This window comes from Acomys russatus, chromosome 10 (assembly GCF_903995435.1).
Source record: "Acomys russatus chromosome 10, mAcoRus1.1, whole genome shotgun sequence".
In the NCBI taxonomy this organism is placed as follows: Eukaryota; Metazoa; Chordata; class Mammalia; order Rodentia; family Muridae; genus Acomys; species Acomys russatus.
In genome coordinates this window covers 66,362,916-66,390,272 of record NC_067146.1, presented here as the reverse complement: position 1 = coordinate 66,390,272, position 27,357 = coordinate 66,362,916, and the positions used below count along the sequence as shown (strand labels likewise).

The window sequence follows — 27,357 nt, the reverse complement described above, 5'->3', positions numbered from 1 at the left end:
AGGGTGTTTGTGTACACAGCGGTTTCGAAGGAAGGAAAATAAATGGGAACATGATGTAATTATGTTTTAATTTTACAAAATAACATCATTGTAATTGAAATAGTTATTTTTAGAAGCGCCTTCCTTTCTTACTCCTGATAGTCACTGAAGCAGTGTTCTTACAGGGGTAAGACATCTCTTGTGTATGAAAAGCATGGCAGTGGGAAGAATTTTACTTCTCAGGACAAGATATATCATTTTAAATTTGAGTGTAACTTAAGACTGTTAAAAGCTTACATAGTAAAATCAAATAAATCTACCCTTTACTAGATTCTTTCTGGAGTCTGGATTGACCTCAAATCCAGTGACTGGAGCATCTATAAGAGAATAACCAAGGGGGGATCTCAAGCTGCTTTCACTTTGCCTTTCAGGGTAGGCCACAATAGTGGCAGGTGCATGACTTCCAAGTCATTTCCTGGTATATCTAGTAGCTCCTGAGAAGCAGGCAGGAAGGAAGGCAGGAAAGCAGACCCTCCTTTGCTCCCTCTGTTCTTATACCTACCCTATTTTTTGTTCCAGTGATGAGAGATGTTCTGGATCTTTTTCATTTTGATCCGCTGATCCAGCATCTTGTACCTTGCAGGATGATCATCAGTTTTCTTTGGAACTGAAGGCGCATAGGAGCTAGATGCATAAGCAGGGCGTTTAAAGTGACGCAAAGGAGGCTTGATGACTGAAGACCATGGAAAGAAAGACAGACAACCATTAGCTTCAAAGAGCCTCGACTTGACAGAAACATTGTGGCTGCCTTCCCTGTTGACTTGTATATCTCCTCCAAACAGGCTTGGATTTCTAAGCCGATTGAATAAACCCAATGTTAACTTAGTCATTTACTTAAAACTCAACAAAGACAAGAAACTGCTAGAGATGGGCAGTGGTGGCCCAGTATGGAAAGTTCTCTTGGGAATGAATGGGGGCAGAGATGCTGGGATCACAAGTGGAAGCAAAGAGACCATGGTGAGCAGTGATACATCTATTGCTCACGATATTTAGCATTGTGTGCAAGCTTTGGGGCCTAGAAAAGTGGCATTTACTCCCAAAGAACGAATTAAACTCACATCACTGAAAACATATGTGCAAACTATTTATAAAGGTCTAAATATCCAAAATGTACAAAGAACTCTTAAAATTTAACAGGAGGAAACAATCCAATTCAAAAATGGACAAAGGCGCTCCTTTCTACAGAAAATGCACATATCAGATAAGCACAGAACAAAATGTTAACAGTGAAGAACTGCAAATAAACAAGTGTTCTACCACATTCTTTATACAGCTGAAGTCCAAACTCTCCAAATGCTACTTCCTGTTGATGGGAGTGAAACACGCTACAGCGCCCTTGAAAGACAGATGAGCCATTCCAGGAAGCTGGACACAGTCTTTACCACAAATGCAATAATTATACTCTTATGTGTACTCAACTACTTGAAAAACCTAGAGACACATATCCCTCAGTTGTAAACAGCCCAGATGACTTTTAGTGGGATAACAAGTAAATAAATGATATTATGCATACATAATGGCATCTTAAGGATAAAAATAAATGAGTGATCAAACTATATGCAGATGTGAACTCATCTGAAATACACATTGCTAAGCGAAAGAAATCAGTCTGCAAAGGCAGCCACGCCTTATAATTTTAGTTATAGGATAAACTTGAAAGAAAAACCCCACAAAACTATAGAGACAGTGAAATGATCATTGGCTGTGACTGAATTAAAGTGAAGGAAGATGAAGGAAGGTGAGCAGCAGGAATTCCAGGGCAGTGAAACCACTTTATGCAATACAAGTAGATTCTGACACTATTTGTCAATGCTCCTTTAATGGGAGGGATCCCTAAATCATGCAATTTAAAAAAGCTATAGAAGTTATGGGGAATCCCAGAATGTAGTGCAAAAACAGTGCTAACAGCCCTGCTAATATAAGTAACAGTGAGCCTACAGGGGATAGGAAGCTAGGGGGCCACCTAAGTAACTGCACAGACAAGCAGGCTCTAAAAGACCAGAAAGACCCAAGGAGCTACATCCAAGCTCTGTATTCTGGTTTATAAAGTTGCACATTAAGAATTCAAGCACTATTCTACATGTCTCTGAAATTGAAAACTTATATAAAAGCTAAGCAGACGGTGAAATCTATCTGAAAAGATGTTCGCAGCTAAGCAAAAGGAGGAGGCTGTGATGACGCACTGGTAATTGATTAGACTTGGTGACATGGCTATAAATTCACTGCCTTGATAGCAATATTGATAGCTACATATAAAGATGTTTATAGATAGGAACACTTACACATGGCTTAGTACACACGCATAACATTTCTTTATCAGTTCTGGAAAAATTTCAGGCTTTGAAGCTGCAGCAGCAGAGAACCTACCTTACATGTAGAGTGTTCTTTCAAATACCAGTCTCTAATAAGGGAAACAGGCACTTCCAATAGCAATAGCTTATTCTAGACCTTAGCACAGTGTCCACAAGGCAGACTTAGAGACCATTATAAAAACAGAAAATTCAAAAGTGCAGGGGAGAGAGAGAGAAAGAGAGTGAGAACAACAAGAAGAAAATGACAAATGACTCTAAATGAAAGTCATTTTGAGAAACAAATCAAAATAAGGAGTCAAACAGCACACAATGAATAAAAGACAGATATGCAATAATGCGCTACACAGAACTTTGTGAGAAATCAGATAAATCTGGTAGGCAATTGCCAAACTATTTATACAGATCCACTGCCCTCGAGGAGGAGGAGGAGGAGATGTTAGTGGGGGCTAACATGGTGGCATCTGCATTGTCTAAGAAGAGATAAAAGAACAGTCACAGTGAAGAAATATGACCAATATGACTCATCTGGAAACCAATATGACATACATCCTGTCAACAGAGCACATCCTTGATCTTATGCCATGGAAGTTTATATTTTATGATAAAAATAGGATTTATGTAATCCCATTGTTATAGTGAGAAAACCACAGATAATCACAACTGGTAGGCAGCCACAAAATATCTGACTAGTAAAGGAAAGAAGCCTGAGAGACTTCAGAGCCAAGAGGAGCCTAAGGAGGTATGATGACATCATGGAATGTGTTACCCTGGGTGATCCTAGAATAGAAATAAAAAGGGCAGACAGTGACAAGCAGAGAGACGTGAATGGACTTGGATGAAGATGGAGTACATCACTTAACCTGCAGTTCTGCGAGGAGGAAAAAGGAAAGGGTTGATTACCTCTCTCCTCCCCTCTGCTCTAGCCTCCCATGACTCCTTCTTGGTTCTCCTGAAATTTTTTAGTTAATGAACATAGGCAGATATATTATGTTGTCAGTAAGAACAAAATAAACATGATACTTAGGCGAAAAGTGGGGAGGAGCAGTGTTGGTGCCAGCTCTCACTGCAGGCCACTCCACTCTCTCCTAAAGAGCAAAGGGAAATGGTACCTAAGTAAGAGAGCTGGGAGGGCTTAAAGCTGAGGGACACTTCTGTTAAACACCCAAGGCAGTTCTTTGAAACACCTACTGAGCATATATTTTCCAACAGTGGGTACATGCCTGTCTTTTGTGAGGAGGCAGAAGGGTGATGTGCAGGGATGAGCAGGTTGCTCAGCAACCAAAGCTCTGTAAGTATTAGGATGGAGTACAGATCTCTGGTACTCACAGGGAAGCCTGGCACGGTAACACTCATGTCTATAGCCCCAGTGCTATCAGGCCAGAGGCAAGGCAATTCCAGGGTCTCCATGGGTATTCAGTCTAGAAGAAATGGCATACTCTGGGTTCACTGAGAGACCCTGCCTCAAAAAGTAATGTGAAGAAGTCGAGGAAGACATCTCAACATCAGTCTCTGGCCTCCACAAATGTCTGTGTGGCAGGTACTCCCCTCACCTCCACATACATCTCGTATACTCACACACAGTGAGACACAAGTGTATCATGAAATACACTATATCAAATTATCATGTTTAAGGCCAGCAAGATTGCTAAGGTACCAAGCCTGATGACCTGAATTTAATCCCAGGAACCCACATAGTGGGAGAAAGAAACTTCTATAAGTTATCCTCTGACCTCCATACCTGTGCCATGGCATGTACACATTACACACACACACACACACACACACACACACACACACACACACACACACACACACCAAAGAGAAATACATTTAAATAAATGTTCATATTTTATTTAATAAAACACTACTGTGACACCTTAGAAAGATGGAAGTGTTTATTAGTAAAAATAATGGTTTGTGTGATAATATAATGAAAACTAACTCTGCATATGAGCTAATGTTTTTAAGATCTATTTATTTTTTATGTATACAAGTGCTCTATCTGCATGTACATGTGTATGCTGGAGAGGACATCAGATCCCAGTATAGATGGATGTGAGTCCCCATGTGGTTGCTGGGAATTGAACTCAGGACCTCTGGAAGAGCAGAGAGTGCTTTTAACCACTGAACCATCTCTCCAAACCCTTAAGCTAATTGAAACATACTATATTTTTGTCATGTGTATGCCTTCTTGCCTGCATGTCTGTCTGTCTGTGTAACACATATGTGCCTGGTGCTCTTGGAGGCCAAAAGAGGTCATCAGATTTTCTAATGTACAAATTCAGGCAGTTGTGAGTTGTCATGTGGGTCCTCCGGCTTGAACTTGGGTCCTCTGAAAGAGCATCCACTGTTCTTAATCTCTGAGCTAATTCTCCAGCCCCTAATTTAATCTTATTACTACAAAGCATATTACCATGTTCAGAGGAAAATCTAAAGAACAAATATTAGCTCACGACAGTGGTTATGTCTTGTAGCATGCATATTTGTTTTAATTGACTGATGTCATATTCTAATGTTTCTATGTAATTCGCTTTCAGTGATGTAATTTTACGAAAGAAACATAACTAAGCATTTCTCCTGTGGAATCAGCTATCAACTCTACAAGAATGCACCTGAGAGAAAATTCAATAACCTAATGTCCCCTGGGATTCTCCCACTTGACCCCCAGAAAGTCTTGTTCAGCATACTTTTTGAAGTCTGAGATTTGTATTACCCATGGATGCTGCTGATGTACCTGATAAGAACAGATATCCTTGTCCTGGTCGGCAGTCATTCTGGGTCTGCCCGGAAACACGTGAGCCACATACAAGAAGAATCCTGTGTTAACCCCACTGCTCCTGGCTTCTTAATACCTAGGCCAAAACTGCCTTGGCATTATCTTCACACAGCGAAGGCTGTCAGCCATTGGCTCTCTCCTAATTAGAACGGTCATTTTTAAGCTCTCAGAGCACTTAATCCCATGGTTTGGGGTAAGCCACCACCATTCCCATTCCCAACACATCCAGAACAAGCATAAAACCACTCCCATGATCCTGGAGGATGGAGAGGGGAGGGCTGAGAGACTCGGAGCGAAAGCTCAGGCTTGGGCTCAGTGATTTATGTCTTCTGAGTCACAGCCCCTCTTCACATTTGTCCTATTTTCACAACTCAGCAGGCACTCAGCCCAAGCATTATTGAATTTCCCACTTCTCAGCATGGAGGAACAGTTACCATTCGCTGGAATTCTCATTGTCAGAACTAAAACTCTGCTTGCAACTAGACTGGCTGCAAATAGCTTGAACCTACTGATAGAGATCAGCTCCCCACCAAGCTATGAAATATACATGTATGCCTGCTGTCCCTCCACTCAATATGGGGAGCGGGGAGTGGGCTCAGTGCTGGTGGTATACACTTCTTGATTTTCTCCTAGGCAGGGATCAAGATTTGATGACAAGACGAAAGAGCAGGGCGGGCACAGGGGCACCATCGTGAGTCTGGTGTGGACCTATCATCTGGGGTGCTAGGTATCTCCTGAGGGAGTATTTTTATTCATCACTGACATGTTCCTGGAGTCTGAGGTCTGACCCTCCTCCTTTCATTAACTGTCCATTCCCTACAGCTGAACCAAGAGCACAGCCTCCTTCTCTGGATAGAGAAGAAACAAATAGGGAACAGAACCCCATTCCCCATGGGCATGATCAGTGTGGTTAACCTTCTGCATCATCAGTGTGCTTAACGCTTCTTCCACCAGTAAACAAAGTCAGAGGTCAGAGGGTTCTTTCTTCTCTTAAGGCAAATGACTTGCAGGAAAACATTGATCAGCTGATGATGATTTTGATCAAGGTTTACCCTCCTGCACACAGTGTCAACGTGGGGATCACTTTTGAACACATAAGACAAGGTCAAGACAAAAACTACATATCATTACCCACCATCCCTTATTTTATAATTATACATAATCTTTTAATAAAACAATGTTCTTTCAGGAGCCTCAGCTCTTATTTAGCCCTCATTATTTTCATAAACACTACAATTCCTCTTTCACAAATAATACCTATGGCTTTCTTCTCTTCTGCTACCATCATATTTTATTTTTGCTCCCTCCCTCCCTCCCTCCCTCCCTCCCTCCCTCCCTCCCTCCCTCCCTTCCTCTCTCTCTCTTGTCCTCTCATAAACTAGTGCACATATTATTTTCTCCAGAAAACCGATTTAGGTTTGTTCACACATCAAGCTGATACAGCTGTTGGATTCAGATATGATTAGAACTGGCACATAATGCCTACTAACTGTACTAGGTGCCATGCTGAGAATTTAATGTGAATTAGCTTAATCCGTGACTCAAGTCACACCTGCCAATAAGAAAGCACCAGTACCACTCCTTTACCTGGTGGAGAGACTGAGGCCTAATGGATTTTCTTCACAGCTATGATGAAGGAAGTCTGGAGCCTTGATTCTCATCCAAACCGCCTTCAGATCCTTCTTCATACATGGAAAATTGTCTTAGCCCCAAATTTAGCTTTAATAACGGCCATACACGGCTTAAAGGTCAAGTTCAAACTACTTGATTTAAGTATCACTGTTTGAACCTATGTAATACCTATGGCATATGCTGAGTTCTGCACAACCCCATGCATGGCTATAATAATGCTTCCTGAAAACAAAAGTCATCCGTGTATATAGATCAAAGAGCAGCTTTGGAAAGATCCTCGGAAGGCCCCTGAAGTAATACTGTTTTTGTCTGGTGCCTCACTTGCACAGGCTAGAATGGGGGCAGATGTTCCAAAGTTTAGGCCAGTAGAAACAAGTCACCAATCCAGACAAGCTTGAGACCTTAAGTAAAACTGTCCTTATTGGTTTTCAGCCCTGTCTGCCAATGAAGGCTACATGAAGAGCTTCTAAACCTCCTGGTGTTCAAGTTTAGGTCAAGCCCATAGAGCAGAAGTGTGGGGCAAAACTGAGCCTCCACTGTCTTTGCACCACCGCAGTCCTGGAGTTTGAGCCCTACTATCTTAACCTCTCCAGGGTTCTTCCTGATTTTCACTGCCACGATTCCATTTGCAGCTCTACCATCTGTACGAGGCGGCCAGATTCAGCTTTGGCTCTGTCGTCATGTGACATGACTGCTGGGTTTCACTTTCTCATCTCAGCCAAGGAGATAAATTGGCACTCACTTCAGAAGTCAATAATGAGAATGAGGAGAACCACACATCCTAAAGCAGCCAGCACTGGTGCACAAGGAGTGCTCCTTCCCTGTCGGTTTCTCTGCCTTCCCGGAGATGAAGAGCTGGAATTGCCAGGAATATTCAGTAGCAGTGTCCTTTTCCAAGTTGGGAATTCACATACATCCCAAGACGTGAAAGCATTTGCTGATAGGAGTCCTTTTGTAGACAGAATTTTGCAGCATTGATCCAACCAGAAAATTACTCTTAATCCACATACTTTATATAAAGTGTTGTCCAATGTGACACTATTTTGTAAACTCTTCAAGGTATATTTCATATTAAACACTAAAAGGACTAACTCCATTATTTATATTTTAAAAGATTCTGACTTTCTAAAGAACTACCTAAAAAAAAAATGAGAAGCCACTTGGTCTATTGGTTTGTTTTTTCTTCTCAGAAAACCAAAAAGCTCTGTGAGGCTAAGATGGAAAGCTTGCACTGTGAGAAGATACAGGAGATTCTCATGGTGAGCCAAGGGCAATAACCAGAGATGGGATGAATTCATTTTGAAAGAAAAAGGGTCATCTACATACAGTCATGAATCATACAGTGAAGCTTTATTTAATAATGGACCACATGTAGACGGAATACATCACGAAGCCCAGGTGTGTAGTAGTTGGCTGTACCACTGAAGTTTATGTAAGTACACTATACAGTGTTCACACAATGAGATCACTTTATGACATATCCCTGGGAATGAATCCTTATTGTGAAGTGATGCATGTCAGTATTTAGGGTAAGAGAGATCATTGGGGTGCAAAAGACTGGCTCTGCTTCATGCATGCAGACCTGTTCTTGTCCCTGTTCACCAGCACTTACATGATATAGGTTTTGTGCTAAGAATGATGGCAGGAAAATCCCCACAAAATTCTCCTCTTGGAAGCAGTGAGTGGCATTATGGGAAAAGCACAGGTTTGGAGGGACACAGAGCTGGAATAATTACTACTCTCTCTGAGACACTAAGGGTTTCCTTCACTCAGGGTTTTGTTTCCTTCCATCCATTCTATGATGTAGGGAAAAGAGTAACTTCTTTGCATGGCTGTTGTAAAAACTTTAAGAGAGTATATAAGGGAGAACACATAGGTAGTTCTTTGCAGTGAGTGTGCAGAAGGAACTTGGTGATAATTATTACATGATAAATGAGCATGAAAAGCCAAGATGCTTCATCACAAAGTCTTCTCTCTTGATTTTCTTATAATAATATTGAGAATCATCAAATTCCCTATACATGATTTGCAACTGAATGATCTCACCACACAGTGAGGAGATTCTGTAATGTAGTGTGTGTGTGTGTGTGTGTGTGTGTGTGTGTGTGTTTTCCAGAGAACATACCAATTGGCTTCTCAGGGAAATCACTTTGCAGAAACTAAATATTCTTCTAAGCAAAGCAAAATTCCTAGCCCACATTTAGAACTAAGCGAGTAAAAGGATGGAAGTTCACTCTGTGACTCTGAGCTGGACCTACTGAGGAACACAAAATGTGCTACAGATCCTGATGGGACGAATGGCTCAGACAACCAATGAAGAGATGGAGCTTTGTCCCTGATTTTTAATCTAGAAGTAATGAATAGAACGTGGGGGAGATTATGAAAGTGGCAGAACCCATTCTGATTACTGGACTCTGCGTTCCTTATACTGAGGCATAGGATTGCTTGCATCACTCTCTGCGGATGTTTTCATTGTTTGTTTGTTTGTTTGTTTGTTGTAGGGACTTATTTATTCCATAACCACATCAGTCCTACACATCAACATCTGGGGCCAGAGATAATGTGTGCACACATTTGTATTTCCTGGTGTAACATAGTATTGATAACAGCTGGTGCTGAGAAATGTTTAAATGATTGAACAAATTACTATTCATCACACTCAATACTTTTCATAAGTGTTGTCTTTAAAAAAAAAAATGACTCACTTCAAATCTACACTAGCTGGCAATGGTGTCAGTGTCAACAAAACCAGCATTTCTCCCTTCTGCAAGGTCTTCATACCTACAGTTACTGCATATGTTAGCTTAAGATGGATGCCAGTGAATCCATCCCTTACCAGCTTCAAGTTTAGGGCTGCAGCAAACCTTTGTTTTACACAGATTCTGCAACCACAGCTTCTGTCGGAAGGTCTCACAATAACATGGAAAGGCACTGAGGCAAAGTTCCTTCCACCATTGCCAAACTGGTGAAGGGGAAGGAGCAACTACATAGGCTGGAAAGTCAACTCTTTCAGTATTCAAGCAACGGAGACCTTCAAACACCCTGTGCTATGTTTTTTTTAAGGTAAAAAAAAAACTTCCGCAAAAAGTTGATCATTTTTTATTTCATTTTTTTTGTACTCATTGTGTTTGTCCTGGCACACACAAAGTCCAGTTTCCACACTGTGACAAATGGAGTTGTTTGAAGTCTTTTACTCAAGTTTTCTCATCAGTATGTAGATTTTGCCTACTTGATTGTTTATACTGGAAATGTAAAGCTAATCAATTAACTGTATACTCTCTTACCCATTCTAAACCATTTCAGAGGCTTGTAAATGGAAATACTTCAGTTATATATCTCTTGAGTGCCGCCGAAAGGCATAAAATGTAAGCCTTGGTTCAGATTAAGTGAGTAACAACTATCAACTCATGGGGAACTCAAGGTGACAGTCAGCTACATAGCCAACAGCCTTGGGGATTCATTTGATCAAAGCCTTCACTCCAGAGCTATGGGCCTAAAGCTACAAGAGGGAACATGATCTAAATTTCCAGGCAGAAGACATGTGTGTGCAATGGTGGCTCCAAGAGCAGAATAGTTACCCTCAGCCATCGCTGGCCACAAATCCCCCAGTAATGGAAACGGGCTTGCTACTTGCCCATAATGACTTTGGGCAAGCTATTCAGGCATTCATGCTAGAGTTTCCTGATCTGTGAAAGAAGATGCTACTACCAATATCCTCAGAGAATTATCAGGATTTAATATATGTTATTAAATTAGTCCTGTCCCTGATGTCTGTAAGTTTGAAATACATATAAAAGAGCCTGTTTTTTAAAACCTGCATTAGGGAGATCAACTCAATAACTTACAATACATGTAGATTTTGTTTGGGGTGGGGAAAGAAATATAAGCTTTCCATAATCTCTTCAGACCTTGGAGATTGTCAGGTCTCTTCCAAGGATGCTTCTGCATGGATGTTTTATCCGTAGTCTCCTGCAACAGGACACAAAACAATGTTATTTGGAGCTGTACAGCCTTCAATGAAGAAACTCTTTCTACAGCAGGCAGCAGCGTTAATAAGCAGAGCCACATCTACTGCGAGACTACTATGCATGCTGCAGTGTGTGCAAGGAGCGGTCAGCTATATCTGCATCAGCAACAGCTAGGTCCCGTACCTGTTCTCTAAGATCGCTCCAGGAAGCACCCTGGGCAGCTGCTCAGAGCTCACTGCATTGGATGAGTAACAATTAAGGCTGGTAGTGGTGGCAAAACTCTGAGCCATTCTTCAGGCAAGAGATAACAGTTCCCCAGTTCTCCATCATGAATGTCCCTCACCCCCAAACTCCATGAAGTTCAAAATTCCCATTGTGCAAGAAGTAAAATAGGCTCTAGGAGAAAAAAAATGTCTGGATGTGCCAGTCTGGTTTAGATGTGCAAAGGTTCCAGATGATGACCCCAAGCAGTTCTCTTGTGTTGAAGCTGAAGGGTGAACTTCAGAACTGTTCAGTATTTGAATGAAAAGATCATTTCAGGCTTCTGACAAGTCACTTCCAGAACTCCTAAAAGACTCAGCCCCTCATAGCCCAACCACGTCCATAGGATAAAGAGAGAAAACGCCAACGTTCTCAAAGTTCATGCTAAGCTAGAAGCATGAGTGAAAGCAAACATAGTTGTTTTGCAAACAGCCATAGCTTTATGTAAAATTATTTTTAAGTGTATGAAAATGTATAAATACTAACAAAACAAGTACCTATACTCTCCATATAGCTTAATGAAATCAATGTTTTAAATATGTTTAAAGAGATTAACTAGAACCAGGCATGGAGGAACATGCCTTTAATCCCAGTGCTCAGGGAGTCAGAGGCAGGCAGATCTCTGTGAATTTAAGGCCAGCCTGGTCTACAAAAGGAGTCCAGGATAGCCAAGGCTACACAGAGAAACCCTGTCTCAAAAAACCAAGGAGAGGCAGACAGACAGACAGATAGACAGATACAGAGAGGGGGGAGGGGGGAAGGAGAGGGAGAGGAAGAGGGAGATTAAATAGGAGCTAGGGCCATGCTCAGTGGGTAAGTCGCTGGCTGCACAAGCCTGAGGACCTGAGTTCAGTCACTAGCATCAGTGTAAAGCGCCAGATGTGGTGATACATTCCTGTAACCCTAGTGTTAGGGAGGACTCCAGAGGGATGTCTAGGCCATCCTAGCTTAGTGAGTAAGGTCCAGGCTCCGTGAGAAACCCTATCTCAACAAAGAAGATTGAAAGAGATAGAGGGAGACATCCAACATCAACCTTTGGCCTCCACCCTCTCCACATGCCTGTCATCCATGCAAGAGATTAAATTCAGGTAGAATTTAGTATTTCATCTCCATTACTTCCCTTTATCTCTCCAAAGCCATCACCTAGAATTTGCTTATTCCTGTGCGTATGTGTACAATATCACATTTATAGTCATAAAATAGTTAATATTTATGCATGTTTTAAAATAAGACAAATCCTCCTGGGTGTTATATAACTTTTAGTGAGTTGCTTTTCTTTATCAATGTCATGTGACACACTGCCTATAAAAAGTCTTGTAACAATAAGAATAGAAAATAACTACAACCGGAAGATGATCATATACCATGTGGCACACATGTGCAGTAGAGTTCTATACACATGGTCTCCAAAGAACCATCTTTGTATTTGGATGGGGCCTTCTTTGCCATATATGCATATAATGTGACTGTAGTACTACCATGTGCTAATATACAAATGTAAATGCAGAATGGAGCCAGATTTGTTTTCCCATCCAATCAGACTGCTCTGTATTTGAAAAGCAGGCTTGAACAGAAGGCGATTAATCAACGATAGGATGGCTACCTGTTTACACTTGCAGGTTGTTTTGACACTCCGACCTGTGTTGCCACTGCCATTCTCCATTCTTGGCTGTTTCTTTTCTCTGTCTACTGCTTCTTTTTCTTTCTTTTTTTTTTTTTTTTAGTTTTTTTTATTAATTTATTCTTGTTACATCTCAATGGTTAGCCCATCCCTTGTATCCTCCCATTCTTCCCTCCCTCCCATTTTCCTCTTATTCCCCTCCCCTATGACTGTTCCTGAGGGGGATTACCTCCCCCTATATATGCTCATAGGGTATCAAGTCTCTTCTTGGTAACCTGCTGTCCTTCCTCTGAGTACCACCAGGTCTCCCCCTCCAGGGGACATGGTCAAATGTGAGGCACCAGAGTACGTGAGAAAGTCATATCCCACTCTCCACTCAACTGTGGAGAATGTTCTGACCATTGGCTAGATCTAGGTAGGGGTTTAAAGTTTACCGCCTGTATTGTCCTTGGCTGGTGCCTTAGTTTGAGCGGGACCCCTGGACCCAAATCTGTCTTTCATAATGTTCTACTTGTAGGTTTCTAGGACCCTCTGGATCTTTCTACTTTGCTATTCTCCCATGCTTCTCTCATCTAGAGTCCCAATACGATATCCTTCCCTCTGTCCCAGTTTCCTGGTAAGTGAAGGCTTCCGTGGGACATGCCCCTTGGGCTAGTATGCAGATATAAGTGAGTATATACCATTTGAGTCTTTCTGCTTCTGGGGTAATTCACTCATTATGATCATTTCTAGCTCATTCCATTTATCCACAAATTTCGGGAATTCCTTGTTTTTAATAGCTGAGTAGTACTCCATAGTGTATATGTACCACAGTTTCTTTATCCATTCTTCTACTGAGGGACACTTAGGCTGTTTCCGTGTCTGGCTATTATGAATAAGGCTGCTATGAACATGGTTGAGCAAATTTTCTTGTTGTGTGCTTGAGTGTCTTCTGGATATATTCCAAGGAGTGGAATAGCTGGGTCTTGAGGAAGCCCTATTCCCAGTTTTCTGAGATAACACCAGATAGATTTCCAAAGTGGCTGTACTAGTTTGCATTCCCACCAGCAATGAAGGAGTGTTCCTCTCTCCCCACATCCTCACCAGCATGTGGTGTCACTTGAATTTTTGATCTTAGCCATTCTGATGGGAGTAAGATGGATTCTCAGAGTTGTTTTGATTTGCATTTCCCTGATGACTAGCGAGGATGAGCATTTCTTTAAGTGTTTTTCAGCCATTTGATATTCCTCTGTTGAGAATTCTCTGTTTAGTTCTGAGCCCCATTTCTCAATTGGGTTGTTTGGTTTTGTGGTGTTTAATTTCTTGAGTTCTTTATATATTTTGGATATTAGACCTTTGTCAGATGTAGGATTGGTGAAGATCTTTTCCCAGTCTGTAGGCTGTCGCTTTGTTCTGTTGACAGTGTCTCCTGCCTTATAGAAGCTTCTCAGCCTCATGAGGCGCCATTTATTAATGGTTGACATTAAGGCCTGGGCCGTTGGTGTTCTGTTTAGGAAGTTGTCTCCTGTGCCAATATGTTCCAGGCTCTTCCCCACTTTTTCCTCTAAGTGACTTAGTGTCTCTGGTTTTATGTTGAGGTCTTTAATCCACTTGGATTTGAGTTTTGTGCAAGGTGACAAATATGGGTCCAGTTGCATTTTTTTACACATAGACACCCAGTTAGACCAGCACCATTTGTTGAAGATGCTATCCTTTTTCCACTGAATGGATTTGGCTTCTTTGTCAAAAATCAAGTGACCATATGTGTATGGATTCATATCTGGGTCTTCGATTCGATTCCACTGATCAACCAGCCTGTTGCTGTGCCAGTCCATGCTGTTTTAATTACTATTGCTTTATAGTACAGTTTGAGATCAGGTATGGAGATTCCTCCAAAGCACCTTTTATTGTACAAGATTGTTTTAGCTATTCTGTTTTTTTTGTTTTCCATATGAAGTTCAGAATTGAACTTTCAATGTCTTTAAAAAATTGTGTAGGTATTTTGATAGGGATTGCATTGAATCTGTAGATTGCTTTTGGTAGGATGGCCATTTTTACTATGTTAATTCTCCAGATCCATGAGCAAGGAAGATCATTCCATCTTCTCATGTCATCTTCAATCTCTTCCTTCAGAGTTTTGAAATTTTTTTCAAACAAGTCCTTCACTTGCTTACTTAGAGTAACTCTCAAATATTTTATATTGCTTGTGGCTAATGTGAAGGGTGTGGCTTTCCTAATTTCTTCCTCTGCAAGCTTGTCATTTGTGTATAGAAAGGCTATAGACTTTTTTGAGTTAATTTTGTATCCAGCCAATTTGTTGAAGGTGTTTATCAGCTTTAGGAGTTCTCTGGTGGAATTTTGAGGGTCACTTATGTACACTAGCATATCATCTGCAAATAACGATAATTTGACTTCCTCCTTTCCCTTTTGGATACCCTTGATCTCCTTTTGTTGTCTTATTGCTCTGGCTAGAACTTCGAGTACTGTATTGAAGAGATATGGAGAGAGTGGGCAGCCTTGCCTTGTTTCCAATTTTAGAGGAATTTCCTTGAGTATCTCACCATTTACTTTGATTTTGGCTATTGGCTTGCTGTATATAGCCTTTTTTATGTTGAGGAAAGTGTCTTGTATCCCCGATCTCTCTAAAACTTTAAACATGAATGGGTGTTGGATTTTATCAAATGCTTTCTCTGCATCTAAATGGATGATCATGTGGTTTTTTTATTTTCAGTTTGTTTATATGGTGGATTACATTGATTGAATTCCGTATATTAAACCATCCCTGCATGCCTGGAGCGAAGCCTACTTGGTCATGATGAATGATATCTTTGATGTGTTTTTGTATTCGTTTTGCAAGTATTTTATTTAGTATTTTTGCAACGATGTTCATAAGAGAAATTGTTCTGAAATTCTCTTTCTTTGTTGAGTCTTCGTGAGGTTTAGGTATCAATGTGACTATGGCCTCATAGAATGAATTTGGTAATGTTCCATCCATCCCTGGACTTTGTTTGGTTGGGAGACTATCAATGATTGCTTCTATTTCTGAAGGGGAAATGGGACTATTTAGCTTGTTTATCTGTTCTTCACTCAACTTTGGCAAGTGAACTTGATCAAGACAATTGTCCATTTCCCTTAGATTTTCAAATTTTGTGGCATATATGCCTTCAAAGTAGGATCTTATGAGTCTTTGTATTTCTTCAGTGTCTGTTGTTATGTCTCCCTTTTCATTTCTGATTTTGTTGATTTCAATACTGTCTCTCTGCCTTTTAGTTAGTTTGGTTAACGGTCTGTCTATCTTCTTGATTTTCTCAAAGAACCAGCTCTTGGTTTTGTTGATACTTTGGACTGTTTTCTTAGTTTCTAATTTGTTAAATTCAGCCCTGAGTTTGATTATTTCCAAACATCTACTCCTTTTGGGTGTTTCTGCTTCTTTTTTTTCTAGGCCTTCCAGTTGTGTCTTTAAGATGCTTATATGCGATGTTTCCAATTTCTTTTTAAAGGCGCTTAGTGCTATGAATTTTCCTCTTAGCACTGCTTTCTAGGTAACCCACAAATTTGGGTATGTTGTTTGTTCATTTTAATTGAATTTCTGAAACTCCTTGATTTCTTTATTTCTTCCCTGACCCAGGCGTCATTTAGCAGAGAGTTGTTTAGTTTCCAGGTACGTGTAGGCTTTTTGTTTTTCCTGTTGTTGTTGAATTGCAGCCTAAGACCGTGGTGATCTGATAGGATACAAGGTATTATTTCAATCCTCCTGCATCTGTTGAGGGCTGTTTTGTGGCCTACGATGTAATCAGTTTTGGAGAAGGTTCCATGGGGTGCAGAGAAGAAGGTATATTCTTTCTTGTTTGGGTGAAAGGTTCTATAGATATCTGTTAGATCCATTTGACCCATGGTGTTGGTTAATGATATTATTTCTCGGCTTAGTTTCTGTTTCAATGACTTATCCTTCAGTGAGAGTGGGGTGTTGAAGTCTCCCACTATTATTGTGTGGGAATCGATGTGTGGTTTAAGCTTTTTTAGCAGATCTTTTACAAATGCGGCTGCCCTTGTATTGTGAGCGTAGATGTTCAGAATTGTGATGTCATCTTGGTTGACTTTACCTTTGATGAGTATGAAGTGTCCTTCTTCATTTCTTTTGATTAATTTTGGTTGAAAGTCTATTTTGTTCGATATTAAAATGGCTACGCCTGCTTGCTTCTTGTGGCCATTTGCTTGGAATATTTTTTTCCAACCTTTTACCCTGAGGTAATGCCTTTCATTATGGGTGAGATGTGTTTCTTGAATGCAGAAGAATGTTGGATCTTGTTTATGTACCCATTCAGTTAGTCTGTGTCTTTTTATTGGAGAATTGAGGCCATTGATGTTGAGAGAAATTAATGACCAGTGACTCTTAAGAGTCTTAATTTTGATGTTGTTTCCAGTTGAGCATTTGTGTAGTTGTGTTTTTGACATGGGATAGTTATCCATTTCCTGAGTAGTTTTGGTTGTAGCTTGACCCTTTGTGATAGAGTTTTCCTTCTAGTACCTTCTATAAAGCTGGATTTGTGGATAGGTACTGTTTGAATTTTTTTTTGTCATGGGATATTTTGTTTTCTCCATCAATGTTTATTGATAGTTTTGCTAGGTAAAGTAGTCTGGCCTGGCATCTGTGGTCTCTTAGGGTTGCAGGATCTCTGTCTAGGCCCTTCTGGCTTTTATTGTCTCTGCTGAGAAGTCAGGTGTAATTCTGATAGGTTTGCCATTAAATGTTATTTGGCCCTTTTCCCTTGCAGCTTTTAATATTTTTTCTTTGTTCTGTATGTTTTGTGTTGATTATTATGTGATGGGCAGTTTTTCTTTCTGGTCAATTCTATTTGGTGTTCTGTAGGTCTCTTGTATGTTTATAGGCATCTCTTTAGATTGGGGAAATTTTCTTCTATGATTTTCTTGAGAATAGTTTTTGGGTCTTGAAGTCTGATATCTTCTCTTGTTTTCTCACGATTTCTATAGGCTGGAAGCTCTGATGCTTCACTGGTGTGGATAGCAGGAGGTTAGCCCTGTTGTTTTGGACTCTCACAGGCAGTGATTCTCAGCTCCCCGGTTCTGTGGGTACTGCAATCATTCTGGGTCTCTGTATGAGCACTGGGTCAGGCCAAGGTATTCACAGCCCTCTGGGTCTCCTGCCGAGTCCAGTCAGGGACACTAGGCCCAAACCACGCACCGAGTTCAGCTACATTCTCAGGGCCTGAACTGTCTGCCGAGCTCAGCTAGGGATTCTGGGCCCAAAATGCACACAGAGTCCAGCCAGAAATTTTAGGCTGGGACTGCGCACCGAGCTCAGCTTGGGAATTTTGGCACAAAGTGCGTGCTGTGGTCAGTTATTTACTCAGGGCCTGAACCGTCCGCCATGCTCATCCAGGAATTCTGGATTCAAACTGCACACTGTTTCCAACCAGAGTCTTAGAGCTGGGACTGTGCCTAAATCTCAGCTAGAGTCTCTGGACCCAATCTGTCTTCCAAGCACACTTAGGGACTCAGGCCCCAAACTGCACGCCAAGCTCCACCTGAGTTTCCGGGGCGGAATTGTGCACCAAGCTCAGCCAGGGACTTTGGACTCACACTGCGCGCTGTGTTCAGCCTGGGACTCCAGGCCTAAACTGCGTAGATAGTCCAGCCTGAGTCTTAGGGCCGCCGAGCCGGTGCACACTGCTCAGCTAGAGTCTCTGGGCCCAATCTGCCCTGCAAGTCCAGCTAGGGCCTTTGGGCTGAATCTGCGTGCTGACCTCAGCCTGCGTCAGTGCCCCAGAACTGCCCACTGAGCTGAGCTAGCGCCTCCGGTGGAACTGAACGCTCCGCCCAGCCTGTGTCACAGCAGGGAAGCTGTGGCTGAGCTCAGCTGGTGCCTAGGGTGGAACTGAGCACTCTGTCTAGCCTGCCTCACAGTAGGGGAGCTGTGGCTGAGCTGAGCTAGTGCCTCGGGCAGAATTGCTTTCTGAGCTGAGCTAGCATCTCCATGGCACTGCGCACTGAGCTGAGCCTGGGACTCTGGGGCTGAACTCTCTGCTGAGACCAGTTTGGGTCTCAAGGCACCACGAGACCGAAATCTGTCCAGAGTCCCCTCTCCTGCAGCAACTCCCACCGGCCACCACACCAATCGCCTCCACCGGAAGGCTCTGAGCTGCAAACCTCAGCCACCGCCGCTGCTGCTGCTGGTGCTGCTGGTGCCGCTGCTGCTGCTGCTGCTGCTGCCTCTGCCACTGCTGCTCTGATCCGAGAAAATCAGCCCTCCTCCCGTGTGCAGGGGCACACAGGTCCTCTGCACCCTTGCCCCTCTGAACCATGGAGCACTCCTGCTGCCGTGGTGTGGGGACCTTGGTGTTCCTGGATCAGAAATCTGTGTAATTCCCTGAATTGTTCACTGGAGCTTCCAAACACAGTCCACACTGCTTGCTGCCATCTTGGATCCTCTGTCTATTGCTTCTTACTTGTTCAGATTTTCATTTGTGTGGCTGTTGTGCCACAGTGACTGCTAGGGTGCTTATCAAGACCAGAAACTTATTTCTCATGATTATATGCCCTGAATTGTAAGGTATGAGTTCCAGCATCATTTGGTCCAGGTAAAGGCCCTCTGCCTTAAGTTTGGACTACAACTTTGTATTACATTTTCATTTGACTGTTTCAAAGTTCCTATCCAAACCATGTGGGTTCCACCCTTGTGACCTAACACTTTGAACTATCATATTGTAGATTAGGCTCCAACACATAAGAGTGGGGCAGAAGGCAAAAGTTCAGTTCATAAAAATATTGTAGGTTATATTTCAATTACTTTACTTATGATCTTTTATGTTAGAAAGTCACAAACTTACTTAATTCTTCCCAAAGAAAACAAAGTACTTAGCACTCCCAATTTCATGCTGCAATGGCTTCTTGCAGAGTTTCTTTTTCCTGTCTTACCACAGTATTTCTATGGTTACTCACACTTATCTACATGTGTAGAGATTTGTGGAGTTCTGGTCGTTCTTTGCTCCCTTCCTTCCTTTCTTCTTTCTGATATGTGCCCCTGAACACTCAGCAATGATGTAAGAGCAGCACATTCTGTACTTGTTCACACCAAATGTAGAGTAAAGATTCTTTTCCTCTCTTTCACTCGTTACTAATAATGGAGTTATTTTTGCTTTCTCATTGCTTGTTTCCCTTGCATGTGGAAAGCATATCTCCATCGCCTTCTGAAAGCTGCTGTGGCCAGTGACTATTTGCTGCCAGGTAGTTGTCAGGTGGGACTTGTAGCTTCAATGAACATAACCACCTGCTGGTAGCATTTAAGGTTTTCTCATCCTTGACATCGTTTTGGAAACTCCCCTATAAAGCCTTTAAGTATGCATTTGTTTGCTGTTGCTGTTGTTTTAGGTCTGTTTGAATTCAGGTCTGTTGAATGTTGCTTTCCCATCCGCCTGTCTGTCCTGATGCATGTGCAGGCCTTCTTCTATCTTCCATGCATTTATTTTTAATCAAATGGTAAAGTATTTACCATAGAATGCACCCTTTAGATATGCACCTCTTGTGGTTTTTCACACACAGAGTTATATAATCATTACCATCATCTATTTTTGGTTATTGTTTTGTTTTTGTTTTTTTGTTTGTTTGTTTGTTTTTGAGACAGGGTTGCTATGTGTAGTCTTGGCTGTCCTGGACTCACTTTGTAGATCACACTGGTCTCCACTTCACAGAGATCTGCCTACCTCTGTCTTTAAGAATGTTGGCATTTTACAGATGTGCACCACCATGCTCAGCCCATCATCTAATACTTGAGAGTTTAATCATCTCAAAAAACAAAATATACTATTGGGACTTTAGGTGAGTGAAGCATGGGAGAACAAAAATAAAAACAAAAGACAAACATGCCCTTTAAATTTTACTCTGTGTTCCTTTCTCCTCAGTATCTGCCATCACTACTCAACTCAAGTCTCTCTAAATATTTTATACAAACAGAATCACTGACACATAGCTTTTTGTATCTGTCTTCTTTTACTGAGGGAAATGTTCTCATGGATCTTCAGAATGCATCAGTACTTCATTCATTTGGAATGGATGTGGCATTTTGATGATGTATTCTTTAGTTTTTGGAAATGTGTTTTCCACATTTAGACTATTATGGGAAATGTTACTGTGAACACGTGGCAACAAATGTTTCTCTTGCTTATGAATCTAGGATTCTTGAGCCATTGGATGACATATAAGGTTTTACTTTGGCTTTGTTTTGTTTGTGGGTTTGAGACAAGGTTTTCCTATGTAGCCTAAGCTGGTCTGGAACTTGCTATGGAATCTGGGTTGTTGTCTAACACCTGATTCCCCTTTCTCTGCCCCATAGATGCTAACCAGCATGCATCAGGATACCTGGATATACCCAAATGGCTTTGTTGGTGTCTGTTCCTGCTGGCCCTGCTTAAGGATTCCAGGTTCTCCTTATCTTCATTTAAATGCTATCATTCATCTTTTTTCTACCATCTAGTACATTTGAAGTCAGATACCACTAAGTTTGATTTGTATTTCTCTGACTAATGGTAGTGATTAATCATCTACTTATACATTCATTGGTTATTTGTAGATCTGTGAAAAACTTCCTATTTTTTTTCCTTGATCCATTTTGAGCTTGGCTCTTTGGCTTTTACTGTTGAAGTTCATTCTGAAGTTCATTCTGGATTTTAGAAGTTAACCCCTTATCAAATGCATTATTTGCCAATAATTTCTCACATTGCATGATGTGTCTTTTCACACAGTTGGGAATGTTGGTTGGTAATGTGGTTGGTTATTTTGATGAGACCCAATTTACCTGTCACTTCTTATGTTATCTCTGGAATTCCTGTGTTCTGAACTTCCTTCCTCTTCTTCTGCCTCCTATGGCAGCTCTGCATCCTGGCTAGGGTTTGTAGTTCTTTCCATTTGAGCCCTTAAACATTTTTGTCAGAACAAAGCTTATGATGATTCTTTGCTTCAGGCCTCAGTTATATTTGAAGGATTGCAGATTCACTTCCAATGTTGGCCTTGCCTGGTAAGAAGGCACTTGACTGTCTATTGTTCCATCTCAGTAGCTCAGAATGGAGCTCTAAAAGAGGCCAGCAGCAGGGATTTTACCATTCTTGTCCCTGTCCTATATTTTGACTAAGTCCCTTCCTGGATTCCTGCATCTCAGAAGTTTGTTTAGTCCCCTTTTGGACCTTCTTGATGGACTCTGCCTGGTCTGTGGAGCACAGCTGTCCCACAACATCAGACCTGTGGTTTCAGGCACCCTGTGTGAGTCCTTTTTTTTTTCTGGTTCCCAGAGCTGTTTGTTCATATCTGCAGGTGTTTGGAGTATGGGAGAATGTGTCAAGGAATGAACATCTCAGGTTATCCTGGCCAGAATTCACAAAAGGAATTTCACCATGTAATGTCTGAAATGACTGAGCCAAATGGCCTGCAGCTGATTGATGTGATCATGCTAAACCCAGCCATAAAGATGGTATTAATGCCCAGCTCTTAAGATCTTTACCTAGGCCCATTCACCTGGCTACACTATCAATGCTTTTTAAAGCTGCTGTTTGTTGATGATAGCTAGGAATTTTCTACAATACAGCTGTGGTACCATCCAAAGCTCCTTTAAAGTGGAACTTGAGAAGACACTCACCAGACCTGAGTAGGGAGCTAAAAAGCCACCTAAATAAGAAGGAGGAAACATGCACAGTTCTTGATGCAGGAAGGGGTGGGAGAGAGCTGACAATTATAATTAGCAAGGTGGAGGCAGGTGCCAGGCAAGTGCCAGCAATCATGCCATGCATTTCGGGAAGCACCTACTCTACTCCATAGGCTTTGGAGATGGTCATAACTTAGACATTAAGACTTTGGGACAGTTTAGACTCGGATGAAAGACAAAGCTGACATCATGGTGATTCACAGGCCATGTAATCCTAACAAGCTACCTTGGTGTTCAGCACAGTATGTGAGACCACACTAGGTCTGCATATTCTTCAAGATGGCCTGAATGGCCTCTGAAGTCCCCTTGTCTCAAGAATGTGATAACTTTTCAAGGAGGAGACATAGTTGCTTTCCACTGGCATTGCTGGTGGGAAGCTAGCTTCCTCCTGATGCTCAGAATTCTGATGCGCACAGTAACCACAGCAGGGACGTGATAAGATAGCTTCTAGGCACTGATGATGGCTCCTCTCTAAGCAATCACAAACTCATTCTGAGGGTACTCACTCACTCGCAGAAACTTTGTGGATACTGATGGGCATCTGCCTATCCCCCTGGCTGTCTGGGCTCATAAAGGAGTAAGATGGGCTTCCTTATAGAAACAGGTAACTATCAACAGGTAAAAAGCACTTTAAGAATAGTCACTGCTCTGTGATATTAATTCTACACAGATGGTTTGGAGAAAGCTGCAATGAGAAAGGAGCTAAGAGAAATTAGTTTCATACAGTCACAGAAGCAAGAAAACTCAAGGCTCCTCAGCACACAGTGGCTGAATCCATAGGTCAGGCCCATGCAAGGAGCTATGGGACATAAAGTGAATAGCAGGTCAAAGTAGATTATGTTTCATCTATCTAAAACACCACTAATTGTGAAATGAGCTATTATTCTACCCACAAGCAAGAACACATGTTAATTAAATTATCACACAGCATGAATTACAGAGCAGACTGATGTCAGAGGGATTAAAATATAAGCCAATATACTTCTCACAATGGATGAAATATAGCAATTCCCCAAAGCAGAAATCTAGAAAATAATTTCACATTAGTGAACAGATACTTATAAGAAGATATAGGCAAAGAAAAATATGTATGAGATGCCAATTTTTCCATCAAAGTAGTAAACTATGAAACGTAATATTCAGCATTGGCAAAATGTTCATGAAATGTGCACATTAATAAATTAAAAGGAATCTCGACAAGAACCTAAGTATCTGCACATCCTTAAACTAGGATTTCTAACCCACGAATGTCACCCACTCCATGCTTATACTCCAAATATTTATGGACAAAAATGTAACATGATTGTAATAATAAAATGCAAACTACATAAATGTCATGTAATTACACATGTCAGCAAAGTGACATAATCATATACCTGTTAGCCAAGATATTGGGTAATTTAATAACATGTAGAAAAATCCTCTAATATAACAGTAAATATTGAAAAGGGTGAAACAAAATTCTATGTAAGATACAAGTTGGATTCAAGAAAAGATGTGAAATAATACCTTGAAGGAGAGAGGATCTTAGTTAATGCATAACATGAACAAAACCACCATTTTTCTTTCCTATAGTCTTTCCTATTATTACAAAAAAAGTTCACACTGACCATGTTTACCTTTTATAACTTCACTTCCTCAAAACAAATTGAAATCGGGAGTGTGGGGCTGTACATGGCTCAGGGAGAGTGACAGGTTCTATTCGTCCCTTGCACCTACAGGTGATTATCATAGGTGAATGTTTTCCTAGGAAATGCTAAAAAGGATCAGGACTGTATACATCTCTATATCTACAACAGTAGACCTTAACTATGCTCTCCATTAGCTATGACACTGTATCAGAGGGTACTAAGGTTAGAGATGTCATTTCTAATCCTTAGAGAGATGAGGCAGATGAGAAAAGTTCCAAGATCAAGGGACACAGATGAGGTTGCAAAGTTAACATGATAATGCTGGGGTTTGAACTGAGTATCTATCTATCTATCTATCTATCTATCTATCTATCTATCTAATCTATCATCTATCTCTCTATATCTCTATCCATCTCTGTCTTTTTCTGCCCATTCATTTTCCTGGTACTATCTATCTCTCAGAAGCAGATACTTCACAGCTTTCCAAAGAAAGAGCACAATTTCATTCTGCCCATTGATGAGTAAAAGCAATTATCCTTGTCTGGGAAACAGCACGGCCATGTCTGGAACAAACTCACAAGTGAAGGCAACAGACACAAATCTCACTGATAAGGTGGACTTGGGCAGAGGGTATTCTACAGCTGCGGCTCCCAACTCTTGAAACACTAGTGGATTGTGCTATCTGTGGCCATTGAGATAATAGGACCATGTCATTTACTTACCTGGCAAGGTAAGACGACTCGTCGAACTAGTGCTTGGAGCTGGTGAGTCATGTGAACGCTTCTTTGTACCTATGAATAGGAGAAAGAAGATAAGGAAAGTAAAAATGTGGGTTGGCTTGTAGTGGCAAATGTTCATCTAGCACAGAAGTCTAGGTCTGAAAATAACATGTATAGGATGGCTGGTCAAGGTCACAGCTGTGTTGTCTATGCTGCAGAGAAGGCAGAAGTTCAGCTTGTGCCTTTGAGGGATTATACTCACTCAGTACCTCTGGATAGTAGCTTGGCATGTTGGGAACCAATGCTCTTGAGCTGGCCACTTCAGTATTAGTAGGGAATATTTCTAATTGTACAGTTTCCAGAAATGCCAATTTTTCTAGAGTGAAGTCTATGACATTTTGAAGCCTCACATAGTTATAATATGTATGTGGGGTGGGAATCACCAGCTGGGAAATGGAAAGTTTGGTATTTAGAACTGAGGAATCGGGAGTTTTTCGTTTGTTTTAGCTACCACCTTTCCCTGTGATTTGACCTTAAACCATGAATGGGATCTGTCTGAGTCTCATATCTTCACCTGGGAAATGAGTGAAGTAACAATTGTATCCAAGTGTTTTGGCAAGCCAAGGTATGTTAGAGCACTCAGAAACTGAAGAACAGCACTGATTTTGTTAATGGGGATGTGGAGCTTCCAGAAGATGGTGAATGACTCTCACTAGAAAGGTCATCATCTTTATTAATATAAATGGTTGAATACATCGTGAATAAGTGAAGAGGCAGCCTTCAGGATAAGGAGAAGGAGAAGAAGAAGAAGAGGGGGAGGAGGAGGGGGGAGAAGAAGAAGAAGAAGAAGACTAAAGAGGCAAAACAAAGGGAGACAGAAGTATTAAGTAAAGGAACACATTTTTATATGCATAATTTTACACATGTACATACACATATCCATACACACATATATAAAATATAGCAAGTGATATAGACATATATGTAGACATATATTATATAGTTTTGAATATTATGTGCTTAGATGTTTTGTTAATTTATTTTGCAATCCATATTGAGGAGAAAGGCATGAAAGCCATAATCCAGCAGGAACCCGTATGATGACCCCTTCACTGAGCTGGTAAAAATGCAAAGAGAATTCTTATTGGTTGAACAATACAATGTTTCACTATGTAACTCATGCTGACCTTAATCTCTGTGTTAATTGCTATCTACTGTGAGGAGATGCTTCTCTGATGAGGACTGAGTAATACACTGATCTACGGATACAGAACTATATCTTTAATGGTCATGTTATTGCTATGTTCACTAATAGAATGACAATAGTTAGTTTTTCCCTAGGGTTCATGACCTATCTAGTTTCAAGTTTTGGGCTTTATTAACAATGTCAAATATTTGTTCCACCTGTGACTAAGGGGGACTTCTTCCCCCTGTATATGCTCATAGGGTATCAAGTCTCTTCTTGGTAACCTGCTAACCTTTCTCTGAGTGCCACCAGGTCTCTTCATCCAGGGGACATGGTCAAATATGGGGCACCAGAGTTCATGTGAAAGTCAGACCTCACTCTCCACTAAACTGTGGAGAATGTCCTGTCATAGGGGAGGGGAGTAAGGGGAAAATGGGAGAGAGGGAGGAATGGGAAGATACAAGGGATGGGTTACCATTGAGATGTAATAAGAATAAATTAATAAAATATATTTAAAAAAAGAAATGCATAACTTGTTTATATATATTCATTTAGGTTGATTTATTCAAATAAAATGTTTAAAGAAAAAAATATTTGTCCCACCTGATAGAGTGGGCCTTAAATTCAATTTTAAAGAACTGGCTGGTTATTCCCATAACGCTCATGCCACTATGGCATCAGTGGCCATCTCTTGCACGCATTACAGGACAAGACAATGCATAGCATCCTTCATCTTTCATTCTTGCTGAGGCCATTTCAGGCTTAACTGAAATGAAAGAGAATTTGACTTCCTTGATGAAAAATTTTATGGAAAATTACTCGTATCTATTCTAATAACCTACAATGAAGATGTCCCGGCTAACTTAGCTTCTATTAAAATGCTTGCTTCTACAAACCTCTTCCTCCAGAGGACCACTTATGTCAGCTTCTGTTAATCTTCTTGTTTGCAAAAAGATGCTCCCTACAGCTTCCGAATAAGATGCAAAGACATGATTTGACATTTAAAAGCTCATTATTCTAAAGACGTGGGGGGGGGGGCGGGGAACAGGTTCTGAATACCTAAATATAGTCCCAACTGCTTAGAATAAACACTTCCAGTTGTGGTCATCGCTGCTGGGATCCCTGTAACACTGGCAAGTCACTGTAGTAGCTTGCAGGGTGAGATACGTGGGTGAGATTAATAATTACTTTTCTCTTCCAGCAGCATGTGCAGCACCTTGCATCACTATGAATGGCAGTCAGTAGTGGTGAAAGTTCTAGTTCAGTAACAGCTCAATTTATTCATGTTCTGTGAAATAAGTATGTGGTGTCTTTAGCAATAGGGTCTTACAATCAGGTTGTGACAGGGAAACAATACTTTGGACAATAACCTGTTTTATTTCAGATGTCTGTGGAATTCCCTTTATCCCCCAATTCAAAATGATGTTAACCTATTCGTGGTAAACTGGTGGTTTTATTTGGTAGCATATGATGGGTATTCTCTCCCTCATTCTATGGTGTGGTTGGACAGCCCCAGGCTGT

At 41.1% G+C, this 27,357-nt stretch overlaps 1 protein-coding gene across 2 annotated transcripts in view; it reads right to left on the bottom strand.

The window, feature by feature from the left end:
• Window positions 1-204: 204 nt before the first annotated feature.
• The window catches only part of Pde1c (phosphodiesterase 1C), a 475,928-nt gene continuing 448,775 nt past the window's right edge, over window positions 205-27,357 (bottom strand). The window contains exons 18-19 of one of the 2 annotated variants that reach the window (XM_051152305.1): window positions 24,654-24,722; window positions 205-712 (exon numbers count right to left, since the gene is read on the bottom strand). In XM_051152305.1, coding sequence (XP_051008262.1) covers window positions 543-712; window positions 24,654-24,722 — 239 coding nt within the window. In that variant the 3' untranslated portion in view covers window positions 205-542. Of the gene's footprint in view, window positions 713-24,446; window positions 24,723-27,357 lie in introns of those variants that run through there. The other variant, XM_051152303.1, reaches the window with a different exon arrangement.